General features: G+C 47.2%; 1 protein-coding gene across 2 annotated transcripts in view; it reads right to left on the minus strand.

Moving 5' to 3' along the window:
* Positions 1 to 942: 942 nt before the first annotated feature.
* Positions 943 to 24,868, minus strand: part of KCNU1 (potassium calcium-activated channel subfamily U member 1) — a 172,981-nt gene continuing 149,055 nt past the window's right edge. For both annotated transcript variants that reach the window (XM_067722127.1, XM_067722128.1), the window contains 6 exons: positions 24,522 to 24,746; positions 22,824 to 23,010; positions 16,918 to 16,989; positions 13,770 to 13,909; positions 5,660 to 5,854; positions 943 to 3,638 (listed from right to left, as the gene is read on the minus strand). In XM_067722127.1, coding sequence (XP_067578228.1) covers positions 3,453 to 3,638; positions 5,660 to 5,854; positions 13,770 to 13,909; positions 16,918 to 16,989; positions 22,824 to 23,010; positions 24,522 to 24,746 — 1,005 coding nt within the window. In that variant the 3' untranslated portion in view covers positions 943 to 3,452. The remainder of the gene's footprint in view (positions 3,639 to 5,659; positions 5,855 to 13,769; positions 13,910 to 16,917; positions 16,990 to 22,823; positions 23,011 to 24,521; positions 24,747 to 24,868) is intronic.

The following is a 24,868-nucleotide window of genomic DNA, read 5'->3' on the forward strand; positions in this document are numbered from 1 at the left end:
TCTTGAGTACACTCTAAGATTCATTCTTGTGCTAGGGTATGTCTAGGTTTTAATTATACACAAATTCGTTTCCAATTCAAACAAGTATCTCCCCATCTGGTCTTCCTCACCTCCTATAGAAAGAGATGAGGAAAGAAAAAGCATGAGGGAAAAAGAGAAGATGATAATATACGACGAGTTCACTACTTGCCTGTTTGAGGATAAAGAATGTAAGACGCTTGATTTGGGGGCACGTTATTTCTTGTCCCTTATGTCTAAATCCTTCTTGTTTTTACCTTGATTACTTCTTATATTCCCTGTGTGGAGGAACCCAGCAAGTACTGAACAATGTCTTTAACACAGGTCCAACCATCATGTTTTCTGCTCAAGAGACCCAGAGCAATGAACTTCCCTTAGAGAGGCATTTATCATCTATTCCTTTATTTATCACACCAGATCCAGTGGGATTAGCTCGGACTTTTGTCTCTTCCCAAACAGTGTGGGCTTGCTGATCCACCCCTCAGCAATGGCCACAAAAATGGCAGGCGTCCATCTTTTCCTTCCTTGTTCAAAGTCACCACCTCTGGAGATGCCTCGTAAGGAGTGAGCCAGGAGCTCCTGGGAAATATCGGCAGGTCTAGTCTGACTCTGGATAGGCAGAGGCATCTTCCACTGTGGTTTCCTCCATGTTTTCCTTTCCATTTTCTTTCCTGGTTTCACCTGGGTGTGTCTGGGATGAGAGCTTACCACTTGGAGTCAACACTGCTTGCTCAGGATCACCAACGGGGACTGGTTTTGGCTCCAGCGAACGGACGGATGTACTGGGTGGCTGGGCTGCAGTCTCGCTGACCTGGTCAACTGAAGGAGGACAATTTATGTCTGTAAGCGTCTCTTCTGTCAGTGGCACCATATTTATAATTTCACACGGACTTGGAGGTGAAATATCCTTTTTGTAACAGGAGGTGCTGAAGGGGATGGCGCAAAACACAAGATCCGAGGGCAGCAGCATAAACTCGTTTTCTGGCCGGGTGATCACAAACCTGTAAGAAGAGCCAAAGGTGAATTCTGAGCCCCTGCAGCTGGGACGGTGTGGCTGCAGGCAGTGGCCAAAACAAGAAAGTCACTTTGCTGGGCCCAAAGAGGAGACGTTTTTGTTTTGCTTTGCTTTATTTAGTTTCTGATTAATAGTAAAAAACAAACAAACAAAAAACAACTCTCTGGCACAGCGCAACAGAAGAGGTCCAAGGCTAGTAGCTGGGAGACTGGTTCTCACGCCTGCCTCTGAAACCAACCACCTCTGACCCTAGGCATGCCACCTCCCTTCTGGGCCTTGCTTTTCTCATCATTTTAATGGGAGATGGATGGGACTATGGTTTGGGCTAATTGATTTCTAATGGCTTTTCCAACTATATGTTTCTCTGCTTTTAATATCCACGACCCTAATGAATTCGGTTGGCACAGTTCTGAGCACTTAGCCAAGCTTTATCAAAACTGGAAGATTACGCGCATGCCAGATATTTCCATCCTGGGTTAGGCCTATTTTCATGTTTCTGCCGCCAACTTTCACACAGAATGTAGGTTGCCCAGTGGAGGAAAAAGAAAAGTAACCAAAGGTTTATTTGAAACCTTGACGGGTAAGCAAACAGTGAGTCAATGAGTTTCAAAGATCACCCATAGCCTGGACCTGCGTGGACAGACTCTGCAGAGAAGCAGGATGTCTTGGCAGGAAATCAGGCACACGGCAAATCCTCAGAGAACGTGAGTCAGATTCATGAAGACGCCAGTGTTCCTGTCAGAACGCTGAGGCAGCAGAACCCTGCATGACTTCCAGTGTTGCCCCGAATAATCACCTCTTCCTCCCTAAGCACCCATCACAAGTCACCACTGATCTTTCACTGAATAATCTTCCCACTTCCCTCTCGCCCACTGAGTCCCCTGTAACCTCTGTGATATTCTAAACAAGATCTGCTGTAACCACATACTCTCTTTCAAACAGGAATATCATTTCCTTCCCTGAGGTCCGCCCAAGTATGGGCTACACCTTCTCCCAATTACCACGGTCCACAGGTTTTCCAGAGGTGTTGGGGGTCAGTCACAGGCAGACAGAGATGGGGATGGGGGGTCAGCATCATTCAGGCTTCCGAGTGCTGTTTCTAGAGCATCCCTGCTCCCCCCATCGTTGTGGTCCATGCTCTACAGCCTTACCACCCTCTTCTTGAGTCACCTCGGTGTTATCCACACACCTCCATGTTTATTTAGGCCTTTGGCACATGGGACATTTTTTCTTCCAAACTCTAGTGCCACCGTCACCTTATGTGCCTGCAGTGTCTCCGTGATTTACGACTCCAACACGCAGACCAATTTCTTTGATTTCCACTACCCAGTGATCTTTATCTCCCAACCACTCTCCTGACCGCATACTGCTGTTGTAACTTCCTGACACATCCTGCCTCTAAAACCTCACCCTTCAATAAATCACTCTCTGACCACAACTTCCCCTCGTTCTTTCTCTCTCATTTCCTTACTCTTGGGTACATCCGCTCCTCAGGCTATTTCCATCCCCTGTCCTTTCCCTTTGCACTGTTGCTTCTACAGATGCACAGTAAACTCCTTTTTCCAGTCCCCTCAGTGACTGATGTAACTTTTACGTCTTTCTCAACTCCCTAGAGACTTTCCCCCTCTTTTCTCTCAGCCAGGGCTATGCCTGCTCGTCACCGAGAAATCCTAGTGTTACATAAACATTCCCTAAGCACAGCCCTCATCCACAGCCAGATCTGCCTTGGCCTCCTTTCTTTTCCTCCCTTTCTCCTGCGAGCGGAGAAGCTGTCTTTCTTCGTGTTCATGACTACTCCGCTTTCAGTGATTTGACTTCCTTCCCCTTCCTCCTGAAACAGGTTCATCGATCCATTTCCACTCTATTATTTTTAATTTCTCCTTCTCTACTGAGTACTGCCCGTTCCCACCACGAGACTCTTAGTCTGGTCCTACGTTACTGTGCTGTCTGGAGCTGGTACCCAGTACCCTTTCTTTTCTCCTCTCCCCTCCACACACATTTTCTTTCTCTTCCCCACTACTGTCAGAATGATCTTCTTTAAACTGAAATCTCTACACATCACTCCCGTATCTTACATGGACAAGGCACAGTGGCTAGAAAAAAGGCACTCAGTAAATATTTACCCAGCGAGTCCAGCAGCGAACAAGTAACTCTTTCCAGTGTGGACAGTGGCTTTTCGGCTTTAAAAAGTCGCACAGGCGTCGATGAGGGGTAAGTTACAAAAGAACCCTGACTGAAAATCTGGGTCTGCATTTCAGATTTCACGGGGGACAGAGAAACCCTTCTCCTTACATGGCCAGTACTACCTGGATCCCAATCACCAGGGTGCATTCATATTATTTATACTGATCCTACACTGTTACCTACTTCCCCAGCACCCTCTGTTGCATCTGGGGGCCCTAAGCTCTGGCCGTCTCTTTCACACAGAATGACGTCGCTTTGGCCCTCGTGCTTGGGCGTGGCCGGCGCCTTCTACACCAGCATACACTCCCCTTTTGTGCTCTGGGTTGCGCTCTTCCTCATCTATCATGCGGTACAAGCCGAGGCACAGGACTCCAAGGTTATCTAACGAGCCGCAGAATATCTGCCCAAAGGTCCTTCTTGGCTGGGGAGAGAAGAGAGAAACACTTACGTATGGCGGCACTCGAATCAAGCTGTAACAAGCACTTACTGGAGTGTCACTTGCCTTTTCTCCCAGTGGAGTCTGGAAGACCCAAGAGCTCCCTCCTAATACCTCTCTGGTGGCGGCAGCAAGTGGGCTGGAAATCAGGCTGACGGTGAGTTTTGAGCATCTAATACCGGCAGCTGTTTTTATGACTCTGGTCTTTCAGGAGCCTGTCTGGGTGTGGTGTGGCAAGGGGCTATGCTCGTTTTTATTACTACTGCTGGTTTGGTAACGATCAAGAAGTCACAGTGAGCACCAGGTTGGAAAATACAGGGTTTTTTTTTTTCTTGCAGTACGCGGGCCTCTCACCGCTGTGGCCTCTCCCGTTGCGGAGCACAGGCTCCGGACGTGCAGGCTCAGCGGCCATGGCTCACGGGCCCAGCCGCTCTGCGGCATGTGGGATCTTCCCGGACCGGGGCACGAACCCGTGTCCCCTGCATCAGCAGGCGGACTCTCAACTGCTGCGCCACCGGGGAAGCCCGGAAAATACAGTTTTTAAGGCACACAATGAGAGAGCGGCCTTCTCATCCTCCTCTTGACCTTGCTCTCAAGCGACTGCCAACAAGGCACCTTGAGTAGCTGCAGGCTTCAAAGCAGCAGCCAGTGCGTTCAGGGAAGTCGAAAGAGAACAGTCTGTTTAGTTCTGTGATTTCTCAGGGTAAAGAACAGAGGGCCAGACATAAATGGAGAAGAAAGGGCTGGCCAGTCCGCTGCCACCTCTGGTTCCCACAGGAAGTGGCCAGTGGCAGCTGTCCCGGGCTTAGAATCACTCACAAATCAGCTTGAGATGAGGAACCCAGGACCACAGAAATTCGAAGGACCGGACCATGGAGGGAGCTTTGGAATGTTGTTTGCACCTGGAATTCAGATGCACAGAGCGTGGGGTTCGCCCTTATTGGCAGTACCTGCCGAGACACAGCAGACACAGAGGCAGGAAGAGGGCTGTGAAGAAGGGGCTCTGCTCAGGCCCCTCTAAAGGCCTGCCCCTGACGGTGACACCGGGGAATCGAATGCCATGTTACTCAAAACTAAACCAAAAGGCAGGCCGACCAGTAGATTCCTCACTGCAGCCTGGACTCGACACTGAGCCCCAAATGCCCAGATGCCTCATCGGGATTTGCCAGAATTATTTTCTTCCTTGCTATAATCTACTGTTTGTTAGCTCAGAGGACTAAGAAAACTCAAGCATTTTTCACTGGCTAGCCCAGACAGATTCTTAGGCCCAAACGTGGAATCCTTCTGCCTGATTTCAGGTGACATGATCAGATTTCTTTCTTTTTTTTTTTGGCCATGCCCCGCAGCATGCGGGATCTTAGTTTCCCGGCCAGGGATCGAAATTGTGCCCCCTGCCTTGGAAACGTGGAGTCCTATTCACTGGACTGCCAGGGAAGTCTGGATCAGATTTCTTTAGTAGTCCAAGCGTAGGGAGAGTGGACAGGCCCTGGGTCAGACTGCCTTAGAGGGACCCTGCTTGGTCACTGGTAGGCAATACGGTCTCAGGTAAGTATTTGTTTCTCTGCACCTCAGCTTCTTAATCTGTTCAATGGAATTAATAACGATGCCTACCATGTAAACCTTTGGAGAGATAAAGTGAAAAACAAACAAACAAACAAAGCAGACAGGCCCAGGTCAAATGCTCAGTGAATATTAACATTACACTTATTATTAAAATCCTTGTCAAGGGACAAAGTTATGGGACCTCTCTGATGCTTCCTGTGCACTTTTTTACCTGGAGGATGGGGATACTAACAATGGCTTGATCTCTCAGAATTGTTGCAAAAAACAGTCATCACGTGAAAATGCACTGTAAATTGTAAATACACTATGAATATAAATTACATTAATTTGTCATTATTATTATTATTTATATGCTCTAGGTGATCTAGGAACCCAAACAGGTTGGATCAATTTCCAAAACTCAGGGAGGTTAAGACGCTCTACTACGAGAAGAGTTGACTCACTTGAATGTCTGACAAAATGGTTTGGTTTAAGGACAGAAGCCCCAGCTTACACCGCATTCTTCCAGGTGAAACGGTAGAGTAACTGTCATTCGGCCCACAGAACTTTTCCTTATCCAAATGTTGTTCCAGCTGAGAACTTATCCCTCCTGTCACCAGCATCTGAAGTAATTCCAGAACATGGTAATTGTAGAACGCCTGGAAAGCAAGGACGAGGCACGTGCAAAGTCAGAAGGTGGAGGTGGAGAGACGCGGCGATTTACTGGGCATCGTTGTTTGAAATGGATCTGATGGCACAAAGCAGTGTCTCTCATTATCATTAAAATCATCCCAAAGCCGGCAGTTTGGGTAGGGCACTGGGTTAGGCAAAGTGCAGAGAAAAGAGCACTGACCCCGTTCCTGCTCTTTTGGGGAGGACTTACACTGTAATAGTAGGAGAAGACGGGTAATGACACTGACCCCAAGGGTGTCCCCGCTTCCAAAAACGCCCAGAGGCGCGTATCAGGCCACAGACGCCCTAACGAGCACCAACACGTACTTACAACATGTAACGACACTTCTAGGGATTTTCCTTAGGGGACTGACTTTACTATCGGCGTCGACACTTGACTCTTCCGGATGTGAATCCACTTACATTCCTTTTGACTCTGACCTATGTGAGGACAGGTATTAACTTAATCTCCCACAGTGTCCATCTCCCATGGTGTACTTCGAAAACAGCAGGTGTGGAGCATAAAATGAATGGGATTTCAGAATGTTTGGCATCAAAATGAAGCCAGAGATTGACGACTGACGTGTGGGTCAACTTAGTTTGAAAGTAGCTTGAGTCTGAATACGCCAAGCCACTTTCTTAGACTCTTTTCCCAAAGGATTCCAACACACTCAGTGTTGACTAGGCAGTGACATACATGGAAATAGCATTGTAATAATTGCCCATGAGGTTTTCTTAAATCCAGTGTTATCTATATAATGTCCTAAATTTCCTACCCTTGGTCTTATCTAAATCGAACTTTTATTCCAGTAGAAATGAGAATTGACATGGTTATATAGCACCTACATAAAAATCAGTCATTTTGTTTTCATTATAAATAACAGGAATGACTTCCATCGTTACTGAGAAATCTTACCATTCACCTTCTCCATGCCCCAATTCAGGGACTTGTCTTCTGAAGTCTGGGTTATGAGACACACCTCTTTACTAGTCTTTTTCTCATTTACAATCCATTGCTCAAAATGCTTCCAGAGAGATTGTCCAGGAACGCAAATCAGATCCCGCCACCCATCCCTTGAACCTGCAGTAAAACCAAGCTCAGACTCGTTTCCACGGTCTTCAAAGCTCTCAAGATCTGACACCAGCTCCCTCTCTGAGCTCATCTCCATGAGCCATGGTTCTCTCCGGTGCACACTATAGTCAATCTGCAGTCGCTCAAGTGACACTTTTACTCCTTCATGCCTTTGCTTTAGAACATCTGGTTCATCTTTCCTCTTGGCAGACCCTATACTGGCCTCCTCATCAGAATGAAATTTTCCTTTCTTTGTGATCCCATGGCCACTGGCTTTACTCTATTTTATTCTTCTGCATTTTAGAGCTAGTTGTTTGTACGGAACACACCTGAGTTTGAATCTTGGACTGGCACATCCTAGCGGACCAAAACACCTTTGGACAATTCCTGTATTCTTTCTCAGTCATAGTTTTATGATTTTAAAGATGACATGATAATACCCACCTTTGAGCACTTTTTGCAGGATTCAATGAGATATACAGCACACACCACTGAATTGTGCTGTCTTCGACACTGGTGTTCACGTACCTGGATCACCTGGAGTGATATTCATGAGACCCGATTTCTGGGATCCCAGATCTACTGGATCAGAATTTATGTACGGGAGTGGGAATCAGAATTTAAAGGGCACCTCTGGTAGTTTTGACACTGGTGGTCCTCAAATTACACTCTTGAGCAACAGGCCTTAAATGATGTGTTCTTTCAGACAGACTTTGTCTACTTAACATTGACGTCTTCAAGAGCACATTGGACCAGGCAGGTGTAAGAATGTTCAATGCAAAGGCTGCTGCAAACAATTATTACAAATGATTTTTAAAAACTGAGTGCAAAAACAGCTGCCAGAATATTGAGTGCAATTGGCGGTTGAATTTTAACAAATAAACCAATACTGTTAGCAAAATGTAGAGCCCACTGGAGAAGGCGACCTAGGAAATAATATAATCTATGTAAATTAAGAGAAAATAAAAAGAAAAGGACTTTTACAATATTTTTCAGATTAAAGATGACTTCAAACACCTTCTCCATCCTAATGGCCAGACTGAAAGAACGAACCTCCTGACTGACAGTCACCTCCGTATATTCCCTCCCTGTTGCATCCTCTACCCAGAAGGGTCTCATGGATCTGGCCCCCTGAAATCCAGGAGGGAGTGGAGGATGTAAATCCAGATTGGACCACAATCCGTTTAAGAACAAGTGGCCGTAATGTAGAATGATCAAACATAATGCTGTTAGAATATTTCTCCACTGATTAAAAAAAAAAAAGGTGTAATTTCTAGGGTTATCCTGGTGTCGATGCCTCTAGGGAAACATGTACTTTACATATTTAACAGAGAGAGGCCTAGCTTTTGATCCTATCATTTCTTCAGTTTTGACATCAAAAGGCTTGCAATTCTATATTGGGGAAAATTATGGGATTTACATGTCACCCTTATTCTGAGCCCATCTTACATTCTTATTATTCGGGGTTCCATGGCACTGCCATTATGGGTCTCTTTTTTCTTTCCTCCCTTCCTCCCTTCCTCTCTCCCTTCTTTCCTTTTTTTTGGTTTTCATTCTTTTTTTCTTTCTCAAGAAAATATGAAAGTTGAAATGTGCATGAAACATTTTAGGACTTCGAAACTTGAATAGTGTTTCTAATATACTCAGATTTATATTATCTAATATCTAATATCTCTAATATCTAATGTCATCAGTTCAATCAGAATTTGAACTTCTGACGCTTGAAAATGTTGCAGCCCAAAGTGTTTTAACTTTCAGCTACAGTGAGGTTTGAGGTTTCTCTCCTATTACCCCTTAATAACATAGATACTAACATCCTGGCCACTCACTACTTTTAATTCTGAGAATCTCAAAAGGTCTTAAGGCCCACATTTTCTGAGAAATACTTCTAAGTTGAGAATGAGGCTATATGGTAGGAAAACTGCCACTAACCAGCTCAGTGAACTTGAGATCTCAAGCCAGGTAACTTTTGTTATTTTCCTTACCTCCCTTATAAGTAAAGGGAAATGCTTCCTACTTCATGTCCAGGTTTGAAATCCTATTGTTATAAAGCCATATGGGAGTCCTGCTCCCATATGGAGGGGTCTGAGTGCGCCTCCATATTTTTATTTAATTTTAATTTTTTTTTGCGGTACACGGGCCTCTCACTGTTGTGGCCCCTCCCGTTGCGGAGCACAGGCTCTGGACGCGCAGGCTCAGTGGCCATGGCTCACGGGCCCAGCCGCTCCGCGGCATGTGGGATCTTCCCGGACCGGGGCACGCACCCGCGTCCCCTGCATCGGCAGGCGGACTCTCAACCACTGCGCCACCAGGGGAGCCCTCCATATTTTTACATAGCATTGAGCTGAGGGTTAAAAGTGAATCCCAATTACACCTTAGGGGCATGTTTCTCCACCTGGGCCAGGAGTTTACAGTAGTATTCCAGGGGGTACTTGCAGCCGTAGTGTTGGCTGAATCAGAAGATTTGGAGGGAAAATCCATTATTTTTATCTTGGAAAAAAAAATCACAGGGATATCAGGGGATAGAAGGGGAAAACTACATGACAATCTAAAACAGAACTTCAGTACTTTCAGGCGGTGACAAGTTCACGCCACATTTTTCAGGCTTTGTTCTCTCCTCGGGACCTGTGAGTTCATTCTCCTTGGGTTTCTTACGGGCCACCTGGAAGCACAGCGCAGTTTTCCAGGGACAGGTGAGAAGGAAGAGAGGGCCCCGCAATATTAGATCGAAACAGAGTTCACTGAGACGCGAGTCAAGGAGGTGACCTCATCCTGTTCCAGAAGCTGCTGAGGTGTCAGCCCCCTTTATCCTGAGGGAGCCTGTTCGGAACGCACCAGTCCGCAGCCTTTCCCTTCTGCAGAGGATGGCCACCAGGGAAACACACATTTTGATTCTAAGCATAACCTCTGACTGTGCAGCCATGGGAAACAGACCTCTTGGAGGATCAAGCTGGACGGCAGGTGGGAAGAGCTGAATCTGGAAGATGCTTCTTGGGGAAGGAAATTATGGGACAAAATGGATGTGCAAAATGGGGTGGAATGGCTGACTCCTGTCTCCCGGACAAGACTCCCAACCAGGAGCTGGAGACTTGACTCGGAAGACAGAGAACAGGAATCTGGCTCTCTTACTTTATGCCTCTCTGTTGGTCAGATTCTCTAACTTCTAGGCAGTGGTTTTTAGTCTTCTCGACAACAGAAGTCCTTCTTTGAATCAAGTCTCATGCAGGAGCCTCGTATGAGACCCAGATGAGAGTAGAGTAGTTCTGACTGGGGGGAAGGGGTGGGTGGGCACTGGGGAGGGTGGGTGCACCCTGGTCTTCTCCTCCCTGCTCATCCCTCAGGGACTCTGGAGCACCCCGGGAGGCGGATTCCTTCAAGTAGAACTTCAACCTCAGTGTATTGAAAGGACACTCGTAATCACAGAAAGAGCCTTCTGGAGAGGCAGTGGAATTGGTCGTAATGGATTTGGTCTGTCTCTGGAACCTTAGGAATTTGGGTCTGAAAACCAACTTGTCATCTGTAAGTGCTGTGACCTTTGGCACATTAGTCACCCCTCTAGGCTTCAGAGTCTTGATCTGGAAAACAAGGCTAGCAACTGTATCCTCTTGGTTACGTTGACGGGAGAATTAAACTGCAGGTAACGCATTCAGCAAAGACCTTAAGTAAGTGCCTGAGAGATGATGTTACCATTGTTCTTACCCCAGATATTGCTCTGATTATTATCTCAACAATGAAACCGTTGGAAGATGCCGCCTCAAGGTCTGTGCTGGTAAAGACTCGCAGGTGTGATGCGGAGGAAGAGACCCGTGAGTGTCAGTGGTGTCTGCCGTGGGCATGTGATGGAGGGAGTGATGACCCAGGGCCCGTGACTGCCACCCTAACTTTATGGGGAGATCGGGACCTTGGCCCTCCTCCCGCAAGCCTGCACAGGACACGCTCCAATACGTATGGAGAATGAAGTGGCTGGACACACACTGTAGGGCCACGACAGTGGCCCCAGATGGTTTCAGTGCAAGAGGATATAAATGTTCTCTTCTTCGCAGAGGCTACTGCTCTCACCGCCAGTGAGCAGGTGGAAGGTCAGGAGGCCAGCCAAGACCAAACTGTCCTCGGATGAGCAGACACAACGAAACTGGAGGCTCAGCCCTGACCCTTGGGCTCTTTCTTTCTGTGTGGCTGATATGACAGAAAGTCACCCCCGTCCTTAGAAGCCAAGTGGAGCCAGTAGTACCAGGTCCGGGGGAGGGAAACAAGTGGGCAGCATCCCCTGAGCATTTTCAAGGGTCTAATTCAGCTCCTCAGGGCCAGAGATTTGCAGTTGGAGCTCCAAACAGTGTTAAAGTGTGTTCGTTTTGCTGAGCCATTCGTCATCAAGGATTTGAGAGCTGGGGCAGGAGCCACTAGGTAGAGATTAAGAAGTTCAGCCCCCTTGACATACAGGATGCCTCGTACCCTGAAGCTCCACTGCCGTCCTCACGGCCTCGTCAGACGACCAAGTGCCAGTCCAAAGCCAGGCACTTCCCAGGAGTCCCCAAGGGCAGGCTGAGGGCCCAATGCAGCTTGTGACCTCATGTGACTGTCCCCCATCCCAGGCCACCATATGTGGCTTTCTCTCTCTCCCACAGACTTCACCATGGGGCCTCAGAATAGACTCCTGAATTGTTACACAGCTAATTTCATGTTCCAGCAGAATGAGACACAACGGCTGAAGGCAGCCTGGGAGGAAGGGGCGCTCCTCAAAGAGGTGAGTGTTGAGAAGACTCATCACCAAGTTCGTGTTCCCCGTGCTGGCTCATGGGACGTGCATATTGCTGGACACTCTCTTGGTCCTCACGGCCCAGCCTGCTCCTCCCACTAAGTCGAAACAGAGTCTGTGACTTTGCTCCTACCTGTGTGGGCCAGTGGAGTTTAACCGAGGCTGGAGTTTAAGTCACAATGCTGCCTGCTGTCTAGGGATCTCTGAAGGGAACGGGGGCCTTAAACCCTTCTAAAATGTGTCCTGCAGACAGATCCAGTTCACCAGGTCACCTCCTTGCCTGACGCTCCAGTCCCTAAATATGGGCAGAGTAACTGAAGTATTCACGACAGGCAGGGTTTTAAAATCCTTTCCCTGATGGAGCTACCTTCCTGGGAAAGTGACCTGACTCGACTTCCCTCGCTGACTCTCTGTCTGGCTCAGTCAAGGCTGAATCCCGCTTAATTTAGGAAATTCGTAGTCTGCCAGCCTGTTTAATGTTAAACGATCACGGACACGGTATGACCTCTCTGAGAGCTCAGCGGCGTTTATGAGGAGCCTCCCCCGAAAGGCTAGGGAGACAGAGCCGAGCCGGGCAACATAATCCACTGATGCCATAAGGGCGAGGCACGTGCCCTGACCACGCTCCCCTAAAATGCAAACTGCGCTTCTGAGGCACTTATACGATTCAGGAACGATGCCTCTTCTGTGCGGAATTCCAGAGGGCAGCCAATCTAGCAAACTGTGCTCAGAGCCTTGTGCTGTGTCAGCATCTGTGCACAGATGTTCAGCCTCTTTGCAGCCCTTCTCTTGGAACATCTGGGTAGGAGGCATCTGTGAGGGAGTGGGTTACAAGCATTTCCCCTGCAGGAGTTCTTGCAGCCATTCACAAATGGCTACGCACAGATTTCCTAAGGTTTAGTTAAATTCCTTGAACACCCTGGGAATGCTCCCACCTGACCTTCCCTCTGCCTGGAATGTTTCTTCCCCAAAGATCAGAAAGGCACGTGCTCTCCTGTTCCCAGGACTTGACTCACATACCGCCTCCTCACGGCTGCCTTCCTAGGCTGCCTTATTGAACTTTCAACTCCTTCCGCAAACCCTACACGTCCTATCTCACATCACCGTGGCCCTTCTATCTATCTGACATAATACTTATCATGTGTGTATCAACCTCCTCCATGGGCATGAGCTCCACATGGGCAGAGACTGGTCTGTTTCATCACTGCTGTGTCCTCAGCACCTAGGACAGCACCCTACAAGGTGTTCAACAGGTATTGTGCAATGAATAAATTCTACTCATGGAAATCCTGCAATCCATGCAAGGGAACTGCTCAGGGAAAGAATGACCGTGCAGTCAAAAATGCATCCCAGGGGCTTCCCTGGTGGCGCAGTGGTTGAGAGTCCGCCTGCCGATGCAGGGGACGCAGGTTCGTGCCCCGGTCTGGGAAGATCCCACATGCCGCGGAGCGGCTGGGCAGGTGAGCCATGGCCGCTGAGCCTGCACGTCCAGAGCCTGTGCTCTGCAACGGGAGAGGCCACAATGGTGAGAGGCCCACGTACCGCCAAAAAAAAAAAAAAAAAAAAAAAAAAAATGCATCTCACAAGAGGGGCAACATGGAGGGAGACTGGACTCAGCTCTGAATAAAACTCACACCACCAAAGGCCAAAGAAACAAAGCCCTTTCCTTGAACCCCGTATCCTTTCATGGACAATTTCTGTATAGCTTGGGGATATTTTAGAGAGAAGAGAAAGCAGGATCACTGCCCAAGCTCTGACGCCAAAGAGCCTGGTCAGCCAAGAGGCACTTGAAGCTGAAGGGTGGGTTCTGTGGATGTGCTCATTCCTCCCGTATTGAGTGTTCTGGCTCTAAGGGCTTCACGTTTTTAATTTTAAAAATGTGAGCATTTGGCTTCCCTTGCCAGGTAGTCATGAGCAAAGGTGAAATTATGTGCGTGGACGAGCTTTTCTGGAAAATCAACAAGCACGCAGAATTGCGAGGCGTTAGTTAGCACCATCCGCCCGAGTCCTGAGCCACGCACTCTCCCCGCGGCAGGGGCTTGGTTGTGGGGCCCCTTGGCTTCAGCGCACCTACCGTGGCCAGGAGGGAATCCAAGAAGCTGCCGGAAAAGACAGTGCCGGTGGCAAAGGACGTGCTGAGGTGCAGGCTCATTCCCGAGAGGTCTCCTTCCATCCCGCCGAGTTGTTCAATAAAGTGCATGTTGGAAGGATTTTCTGCAAGTGAAAGAGGCAAAAAGGAAAGGCAGGCAGACAAGATGAAGGATAAAGGACTTCCGGACCAGGCAGGCCAAGGAGGGACCATCGCTCAAAGGATGTGATGCCTACTTTAGGGTCAAAGTGGGACCTGCCTCAACTGCAGTCTATAGTTTTTTCTTTCCAAGTATTAATATCTTCATCCCCTGGAGATGGGAAGCCCGCTTGGGGACCTTCATCATCAAGGAGATATCCTTGTACCTCAGGCTCGGTTTCTCCAAGCAAGTGTCCTGAATGTCACCCTTAATAATTTAACTTTCAAGACAGGACACTTCTGGAAGAAAAAGGGGACACTTTACATAATCGCACAGGGACAAGAGACATAAATAGGAACATCTGCTCACCCCCGTTATTGTCTTTTTCTCCACACACTATGTCATAGATGGCGTGGTATTCACTTGGGTCCTTAGAGTTATCTGGGCCCAGAACGGGTTAATCGGTGCCTCTCAAAATTTAACGTGCCTGTGAATCAACTGGGGATCTTGTAATAATCTAGATTCTGATCCACTGGGTCTAAGGTGGGGCCTGAGAGTCTGCGCGTCCAACAAGCTCGCAGATGCTCCTGCTGCTGATTCATGGACTACACTTTAAGCAGCAAGGGCTTCAAGAATCATCCTAATCAGACCTGTGCAGCAGTGGCCAAGTTATCCATTAGCAAACCTATGCTGGCACCAGGCTGCAACTCAGACCCCCTGTAGGCAGCCTCTGTAGTCAGTGAAATCGGTCATTTCTATGCGGGCAGCAGAGGCGCTGCTTGCCTTTGTTCCAAGATTACTGCTTCAAAAATGTTTGTATAGAGAATAGCATTGGAAGATAGTGATCTCTCCTACCAGAGCAAAGGGAAGGCATGCTTACTGCCCATTATAAAAGATGCTGGTTCCCGAAGCTCAGGGTTCCTCTCTTAGAAAGCAATTCATGGTGGGTCCAGGTATCACCTGGACCTTTTCATGTTCTCCTGTGGGAACGAGGGCTTGGGAAGCCAGCACAAAAGTGATGATTCTCTGGCTACTGCTATTGACGTGAGTAATAAACTGTTCATCATCTCTGACCCAGTGGTCTCTCATCTTCTGTCCACATCCGTGAAACTGGGCAGATGAACCTGTTAGTTTGCAAGCAGCCTTAAGTCTTAGACCCTTCAAACTTCTTGACCGTCATATTACAGATCCAAGCAAATCTACTGGACATACAACTCAGAGTACGCTCCTAACTAAGACCGCATTAGTCTCCAATTCTTAAAATTATTCCTTAGTACATTTGGGGGAAGTGATAGACTGCTGGTATTAAGGAATCATTTTCTTCCAAGAACTACGCATCTTTATAAAAGATGAAGGAGGTATGACCAGTATCAACCCACATTTCCTACGTGCACATACATATCTCTTCTTGCACTGCCAACCCTCCACACACACACACACATTCACGCGCGCGCACACACACACGCACACCCCAGGAGCCTTTGTCCAGATCTTGCTGTGTCATCCTAAACCAGTGGCCTCAGCAACCCCAGACATTTTCCTGCAGGCCACTGTACACTCTGGACCAAAGTGCTGGCCATCAGACCTGCAGCTCTCATGTCACTGTGGCCCTTCCTTGCTGGCCGAAGAACGGAAACTGAGTGAGCTGGCAGGTGATTTGTTAGGCTAATTAGACAGGCGCTGCCTGGTGCCAGAAAGTCTTTCCTTGAACAAAGCTGTACGTCCCTGGAGAGTGACCAGATGCATTTCTGAGGCCAGTGAGAAGCTGGCTGGTCCCCCCTGACCACTCTAACTTACATGACAGTCTTCTGATGGACGCCCTCCGTGTATATACACCTCAGAGTCAGAGACGGCTCAGAAGGGTAGCAAAATAAAAATGAAATATAAGTAAGAACTGCAGCCATCAGTTTTAGGGTGGTTACAGATAGGCTGCCAGGTACAAGCCAGGCTCAAGGGATCTGAGATCTTCAAAGATGGATTTGGAGAGCTGCAGTTCTGGGACCCAGGGTGGCTAGACTGTTGCCCACCTGCTGCACTGCCACTCCCGAATCATCTGGTGGTGTCACCTACTGGCTCCTCTCTCTGTCTGCCTGCTTCATTTCTGGGACTATGAGGCCTGCTCATCTAGCTGGGTATAAATCTCCCTCAGCTTACACATGCTGAATCATAAAAATCCCACTAAAATGTCTGCTACACTGTGGAATCGAGTCGAATCTCACGCCCAGGAGCAGCTTTTAGAGATCATCTTTGAGTTGGTCCAAAGTGTGTTAAAGGTACCACCCCCTCTTCGGCAACTTCCCTTTTGCTCACCAACTATAATCAGTATTAAATCCCAGTGTCTACCCTGGTGAATCACAAACAATGCACACAGGCACCTGCCTTCCCTGCCCTTCTTGCTGCCCCCAGGGCTCCTCACGTCTAGGAAAGTTTCATATACGTGCGTTTTCCATAAGGTGCTGATGAGAGATAACAGCTCATCCTGTTATTTCTGCATGGAGTATTTCCATTTTAGAAGAGCACCGCTCAGGGCTTGGATTAAGAAGACACAAGACACAAGAAGACACAAGACACAAAATTTAAAGACCCCAAGAGTGAGCCTTTCCTTAAAGTCTACACCCTGGGGGCCTCACCTGCCTCACTCTAGTGCCTGCTCTGGTAGCACCGCAGGAGAGGAAGACGTCTGACGGGTAGAGAAGTTGGTTTAGGAAGAGTCTTTCTTGCAGTTTTGAAATCCACGTCCCCTCCCCTGGAAGAAGGGAGAAGGCGGGAGCTACTCCTGCACCCTGACACCCAGATATGACAGGCTCTGCTGGAGGATGTCAACGTCACCAAACAGGTAAAAGCCCAATGTAACAGCCAGTCAAACACATAATGGTCTCTGGGCCCCAGCCTGGTCCTCAGTCCTTTGACTGTGGATCCTAAAGACACCCTTGGGACATCAAATACAGATACAGAGACTCCTCCCTTGAATTCTGTCCTGGAAACACAACTTACTCAGTTCAGTGAGGATGGGGATCCTTCGGTACTTTGACTTCCCGGGATAGTCACTGAAGCACCGAGTACACCCTGTAGACACAGACAGCAACAGGGAGGGATGAGATGGACAGATGCAAACGAAGTGGCTGCGACACAGACACGGACGCGGAAGCACACCGTGGCGCTTGAGGCTTTATCTTAGTAAAGTGACTCTCACGCCCACATCCCAAATATTTCTCTATATTTAGAAAAAAAATGGCCTCAGCCTCTCCTTTCCAGAAGTTTGAGGTGTGTGTGGTGTGTGTGTGGTGTGTGTGTGTGTGTGTGGTGTGTGTGTGTGTGTGTGCGGTGTGTGTGTGTGCGGTGTGTGTGTAGGATGTTTTCTAAATGGCACCTCAAGTGAATTACAAAAAGGGTGACGTTCTCCCTGTAGTTGCTTATCGGCAGCCTAAGTTACATCCAATCGTCTACCGACTGGGAGTGCCGGGTGACGGCTCAGGCAGGCAGTGCCTCAAACTACATGCACTTGCTTGTAGAACCTTCAGGAAACTGAATAAACAGGAGGTGCTGCCCCAGGAGAGCCTGTGGAGGCACAGCGACTGGATTACTGGCTCCTGGTGCTTCTGCCTCTTGGAGATCCTCTCTGGGCTGAGGGTTTCTTTCTTCTTCAGCAAGATTGTCTCTGCCTCCCAACTCTGGCTGGCCTCCCCAACCCCTAATGTCTTGGAAGTTCCTTAAAGACTAGGGTGGGAGGTCATGGGGCCTCTGTCTTCACATTCAGCTCCTGCCTTAGGAGGTGAGGCCCTTCATCTCCCTCTGTGAGCCTCGAATCCCAAAGAGATTCCATGCCCGGCTCTGGTCTGGAACACAGCCCTAGCATGCGCGGACAGGTGAGGAAACCTGTCCAAAACCTGTTTTGAACCTGTTCAAAAACAAGGATGACCCCAGAGTTTTGGTCTCCAAGTTAAACACCCCCGGAAAAGGTAAAGAAAGAAAAGGGAAAAGAGAAAGAGGAAACTAGGATCCTGATGAAAAAAAAAACAACCAAACCAAACCAAACACATGATGATCTCATCAAAAGTTGTGCTTTAAAACTACTGGTTACCTTTCTTGAACTTTTCTGAGAATTCTATGTATGTAACAGGGAAATAATACTGTGAAAGTTAACATTCTGCTTGTCATTCAGATTCTCTGCTGCCTTCAAGAAGGTGAAATATGTGGAGGGTCTTTTGTTTCCCAAGCCAGGTTAAGTGGTAGGGGAGGGTGGGTGAGATGAGCGAGTGGGTCAGACAGACAGCCTGAGAGACAGACAAAGGGACGGGGGTGGGGAAACTGGCCACTGAGATGGGGACGGGGGAAAGAGGAGATCCAAAGGGAGGTTTTGTTCCCAGAGAGAATGCTATGCTCTACAATGTAGTAAGTTCCCTACATACAGGCAAGTTTCACTCCGAGAGCATGTTCGTAAGTCCAATTTGTTTGTTAAGTCCAACAAAGTTAGCCTAGGTACGCAGCTAACACAATCAGCTATATAGTACCGTACTGTAGTAGGTTTATAATACTTTTCACACAGATAATACATAAAAAAACACAGAAAATAAAGAAATCCTTTTTTATCTTCCAGTACAGTACCTTGAAAAGTACAGTAGTACAGTACAACAGCTGGCACACAGGGGCTGGCATCGAGTGAACAGGCAAGAAGAGCTACTGACAGGAGAAGGGAGAGGAGGTGGGAGATGGTAGACCTGAAGGATCGTCAGCAATAGGAGACGGAGGGCGAGCTGCCATTTCCCTCATGCCTGACGCGGATGGCACGGGATCTGGCTCCTTGCTGGAACCAGATGCACGTTCGCATCTTTGGACGTTTTCAACTTGAAGGTGCGCATGTAGGCGCCTTCCTGTATTTATCACCTCTCCCATCTCCCAAGAAACTTTCCATAAAAGTGCCACTTCTCGTTCACGCAGAGTACAGCTGAATACATTTCCGATTGCCACTAAAATTCTGAGTCATGCTTCCAGGTAGCTTCACGGTAAACACGGAAGCGCCACAGGAGGAGCCCAACACGTGTAGTTTACAGTTAGAACTAGAAGTGGCCTTAGGACTTTAGCAAAACCCTTTAGCTTCAGGTGAGGAAACAGAGGCCCCGGGGGCTAACCTCGTCCACGCATCTATTGAAGAGGAGGGTTTGCGTGGTGGCTAGAGACCACATCTCCAAACTCACCGGGAAATCTTACTGATGATGGGATCTGAATACCTTCAGCTGTTTTTCCTGAACAAACTTCTGGGATTTTCATAACGCAGGAGACTTGGGGGAAATGACATTCTACTTTATTCTCAGAAACGTGCAAGATGCTTATCTGCTTTAGGTACCTTTCCTTCCTTCCTTCTTTCCATTCTCGTTTCCTTCCTTGCTATCCTCCCTCTACAAATCTTTAAAGCGTATCGACTCCAGACTAGGACTATGAACAGTCCCTGCCCTGGTGACATACCATATGTTGCAAATACAAAATGTTTTCAGATAGTGATGAGTACTGTGAAAAAACCCAACTTTTAGGGGCTAGTGAGTGACCTGGGGAGGTGGCCTTAGACAGAGTTTGAAGAGGCTTCTCTGACATTGGAATGTCATCCTGAGTGATGAGCAAAAGCCATCCAGACAGAGGGAATGGGATAAGGAACTTAAGGCAGGAAAGAGCCAGTATAAACAGACCGAAGGAGGAAGTTCAGGCTCCCTACTGGCCTGCAAGACCCTACATGATTTTCCTGCAATTGTCATGAGTCACCATTACAGGGTCTAAAGGAGGAAACTGCCATTATCCAATAAATATTTGTAAAAGATCCCTCGGGCTGCTGCGAGCTGGGAGGTAAGAATGACACCACCGTGCCCTCAAACCTGTGAATTAAGTCACGTTAGATCACCTTTGAAGATGACGAAACTGCCTCAGGGTCTACATGCTTTGCCCAAGGCTACATGGTTTGTAAAGGATGGATGGGTTTTCACACCCAAATTGGCACCAAGTTCAAAGCCCATGCCCATTCCCTTTATATATATTAAAATACATAAGGTTTGGTTGACAATTTCAATAAAATATTGAGATCAGTTTCCCTCAAAGGGGAAAATTCTCCTTTGAGCTGCACTTTCTGATTTCAGTTCCCTCTAATAACGGGCTTGGAATATCCTGACTTTCAGAGTCAAATGTTCTTATTGGATAGCGACAGGTTCACATCAGCTGATGTAACTGCATAAATATCTGCTCTGACACTGGCTGGAGGACAGCGACAGAATTTCTGCCTTAACTCCATCTTTTCTGGTAGAGCAACGGTTAATTTGAATATGTGTCAGATCATAGCCTGGGTACATTTTACTAATGTCAATATTTTTGCTACCTAGTAGTACACAGTATTATACCTGAAATTCTTCCAGGCTGGCAGGGTGCTATTATTAAGCAAAAGATTGCTTAATTGTAGATTACTACTGTACATTTAAATTTCAAGAGCATATTAAGTTGTCAGACTTAATTACTGTTATATGTTTAGATTATGGCACAGATTATTTAGTTCAGTACCTAGGTTTGCCAACCTGTCCTTGTGACGTGACAGGGCAGTAATTAGAGCATCAGTGAGAAACCTAAAGTTTTCCGTGGGGATGTCCAGGAGGCCTGGTCCTTTGGAGAGTCCTCCTTCTTGCTGTCCCCCCACCTCCAACATCCCTGGGTGAACCACTGTATGGAACAGCCTTGGTGGTCCTAGATGGATTCTACGTGTAACCTTGTCATGACCGTGAAGATGTGGGAGAGCCTGCTGAGTCCACACAAGGCTCAGCAGATATGTCAGAGTGACAGCTCTCAATTTTGGTCCTATTGACATATGGCACCTGTGCACTGTAGGATATTAGCAGCATCTCTGACTTCTACCCACTAGATGCCAATAGCATCCTGCCAAGTTGTGACAACCAAGGCTGTCTCCGGACATTGTCAGACAACCTCTGGGGTCAAAACCGCCCCTGGCTGAGAACCACTGTCTCTGAAGAAGGGACAGAAAATTGCTCAGCGTGGAAGATGTTTTCTCCCTCCTGGCAGAATTTCACAATCCTTTATACTGATAATTCTTGGAGGGGGGCATTCCCATTGCCACCTGCTTGGTATGCTGCAAGAGGAGTATTAGTATGAGATAGGAAGAATGGTTAAGAGAACCAAACAGGCTTCCCTGAGGGTTGGGAATTTCCACATGCAAACTCCAGGTAGATTCCTGTGATGCCGGAGTAATGGGTGAGGTTTCTGAGTGACAGTCCTTGGCTATTCCTATGTGCTCAGAATGTAACTTTACTGCTGCTTCCTGTGTTAGGTAGCACAGGAGAGCCTGTCTGGACCTCTATTTCCTGTCACACAAATGGGTACGATGACATCCACACAAGGAAAGGTGCCAGGTCTACACAATATGTTCTTCCCTAAACTTTCCCTTTTGCCGTTGGGGAGAGCACCTACTCACACTGCATGATGACTCAAATACTGTGACATTCTTTCATTTTCTCTTCCTTCTTCCCAACCCTTTTCCCCTCTCTCCTGTATTTCCTCCTACCAGTCCTGTCAGTTTAGCAGAGTATGTGACACATACAAAATCAGTGTATTCTTGTTGAATGAATAAATGAATAAGTGAAAGGATGGGAATCACCAGATATAAAGGAAACCAGAATTAAAATCATAGGTTTAGGGCTTCCCTGGTGGCGCAGTGGTTGAGAGTCCGCCTGCCGATGCAGGGGACACGGGTTCGTGCCCCGGTCCGGGAAGATCCCACATGCCGCATAGCGGCTTGGCCCGTGAGCCATGGCCGCTGAGCCTGTGCGTCCGGAGCCTGTGCTCTGCAATGGGAGAGGCCACAACAGTGAGAGGCCCGTGGACCGCAAAAAAAAAAAATCATAGGTTTATATCTTTTTAGCCTATACAGGATGTGAGATTTTAAAAAATGATAATAGGAAGGACAAGTCACCCAATGATTAGCTAGGTGGCTTACGACACGGTGTTGTCAGCTTACCCTCTGCTTTTACCCAGCGGGCAGTTTTCATTTCTACATTGATGATACTGCCTACACAGTGAATACTTTTCTGTCCAATTTTAGAAAGTTGCAAGCATGATGCAAACACACACACACACACACACACACACACACTCAACCCACACACAAATCTTGTGTAAATCTGAGTGACCCTAATTGCTAAGGACTGACATGCAGAACACAGAGGCGTTTTTATACATCTTCAGATTAGCTCAGCAGAATATGGCTCACACTTCCTCAGTCGGGATTTTCAATGCCCTTTGATATTCAGGAAGTGCTTTGCTATTATTATTATTTATTTATTTGCAAAAACCCCTGAAATCCTGGGTGCTGAGCGGTGTTTGGTTGTTTAGTGAGGGTCTGTGAAGTAGCTGGCTCACCCACCAAAGTTCACCCACCGAAGACTGGACTAGAATTTTTGTAGTCTAGTCCACAAATAGTGTGGTAGAATGTGTGCTTCAACCTCTCAATCACAAAACTAAGAATAGTAACTTGAACACCTACAGGACCCAATGAGAGCCGATTAACAATAATAACACCTGTTGTTAATGATAATAAAATACCAATGGCTATGCTCACTGATATCTGATTCATAACAATAACAGCACTTACAACTCCATGATCTTCTTTAAGATGGGAGAAAAACAGTGTTATGTGCATTCCATTTAGAAGATGGACATCATTTTTCATTTGACTAGGATTCCCAAGGACTCAACTGTCCACTAATTCTAGTACAGAATTCTCAGAGCTGGATGGGATTTTATAGGTCATTTGGCCCAACCTCTCCTCCTCTCCATCATTAAAATTTTTCAGAGAGGAGTTAATTCTTCCTGATCCCATTCTCTCTAGCCTCTTCCCGTCAGGGTATTGTTCTTACGTGGCTCTGAGGGTGTCTGGGCTGAGCAGCTAATCCGAAGTGATCTGACGTTCAGTGTGGCCATGATAGGCTCCGTGTCCACCAAGGTCGGGCTGCTGCATGACTTAGATGGGGAGGATAAGACAGCACACATGGAACACTCCTCTATGTTGACTGCATGGAGGTCCCCAGAATAGAGCGCAGATCCCTATTGAGAGAAAACCGGGTACATGGTGGTGGCTTTTTGTGGATGATGCAAGTTTTTGAGCCAAAGCCTCCACTGACTTGGTTTTAAGACTTAGTTACTTGATATCTGACACTTTTATCCTTATCGTTCATGAATATCTGAGCGTGACTAAATTTTGCAGATCCCTTCTGAGAGCAAGTCTGGATGGGACGAAGTGGAGTGGAGAGAGCGGAGCCTAAACCCACTGAGGTGACTCAAGTGGAAGAAAAGAATCAGAGTAAGGGTAGCAGTGGTGAGGGAAAAACATCACAGAAGGTCCAGATCTAAAAGCCAATTCTGGGGCCTCCCTGGTGGCGCAGTGGTTGAGAGTCCACCTGCCGATGCAGGGGACGCGGGTTCGTGCCCCGGTCCGGGAGGATCCCACATGCCGCGGAGCGGCTGGGCCCGTGAGCCATGGCCGCTGAGCCTGCGCGTCCGGAGCCTGTGCTCCGCAAGGGGAGAGGCCACAACAGTGAGAGGCCCGCGTACCGCAAAAAAATAAATAAATAAATAAAAGCCAATTCTGCGTCCTCACAGTTTTGCTTGCAGGTGACTGCATTTGTACCCTGGATTAATTAGCAAAGTGGCAGCTGCTTCTTTTCTTTGGTGGAGAAACAGGGATAGAGCTGGTCCCACCATCGGGTGGCTGAGATGCTAACACTGGCGATTTCTAACACTAGCTGGATCTGGAGGCTCCTGGTCATTTTCTTTCCTCCTTTGCTATGGACTAAAGTAAGCGGTGGTGCGGGGACATTTATGGTGACATTTAAAAAAAAAACAAATACAATTTGTTTCTTGAGACAACCGTTTTTGAAGAATATTCCTAATCTGTTGCTAGCATTATTTCTTGAAAAATCAAAAGTTTTGGTGCGTTTCACACTGCATATATATATTAATCCACGGAAATGGTGGCATATAATGAGATACAGCCCTGTGAAGGTTCAGAGCAAATACAATTACAACCACAATGCCACATATGCATAATGGATCCATTCCTCAGAATTCCTCCTTTTCATACATCTGTCAAGGACCACGTGGCATTATGTGTTCCATAAAAGGCGAGTCTCCAGAAAAGATGAGAAAGTTAGAGCACAAAGGCTGGCTGGTATCAGCTTAGGCTTAGCCATTAGGTCAGAATCGGATTTAGAAATGCAAAGAAACTCTATTACATACAGACCATAAACATGGTTAGTGACATAAAACATGAAATATGTCTGGATTTAAATCCTAGTCCTGCTACTTACCTGCCGTGTAAACTTGGACGGGTTGCTTACTCTCTCTGTGCCTAAAGTTCAGCATCTTTAAAATTTATACCATGGGGTTATTTGGAGGGTTAAATGAGTTAATACGTGCAAAATGCTTAGAACAGTTTCTGGTACCAGGTATAACTGCGAGCTACTACTGATTTATTATTATTATTATCATTATTAATCCTAGTACTGTTAGTATTATTATCATTATAAATATTCACTATCCCTTACTGTGACACTTACAGGCAGAATGTATATCTGGGGAAAATTCCGGAGAAATCGCCATTCTCTCTGCAGGTAATCCAGAGACCCAACGAACACAATGTCCTTCAGCTCCTGACGGGTATAGCTGCTAGCTCTCAATGGCATTACAAAATTCCGAAGCCCCATCAGTGTTGAGTGGGCATCTCCAAAGACACACGCTACAATGTGGTTCCGAAACTCATGTTTTGACTTCTCAGTTCGATTCTAAGTATAAGCAGGCCAGAGTCTGGTCATTTTTAGAAACAAGATGAGAGTCCTTTAAAGAGGGCTCCTTCCCCACATCCCAACTCTTCTTGGTATTTACATTCACACTAGCACTTTCATAA

The sequence above is a fragment of the Pseudorca crassidens genome, chromosome 21 (assembly GCF_039906515.1).
Source record: "Pseudorca crassidens isolate mPseCra1 chromosome 21, mPseCra1.hap1, whole genome shotgun sequence".
Classification (NCBI taxonomy): domain Eukaryota; kingdom Metazoa; phylum Chordata; class Mammalia; order Artiodactyla; family Delphinidae; genus Pseudorca; species Pseudorca crassidens.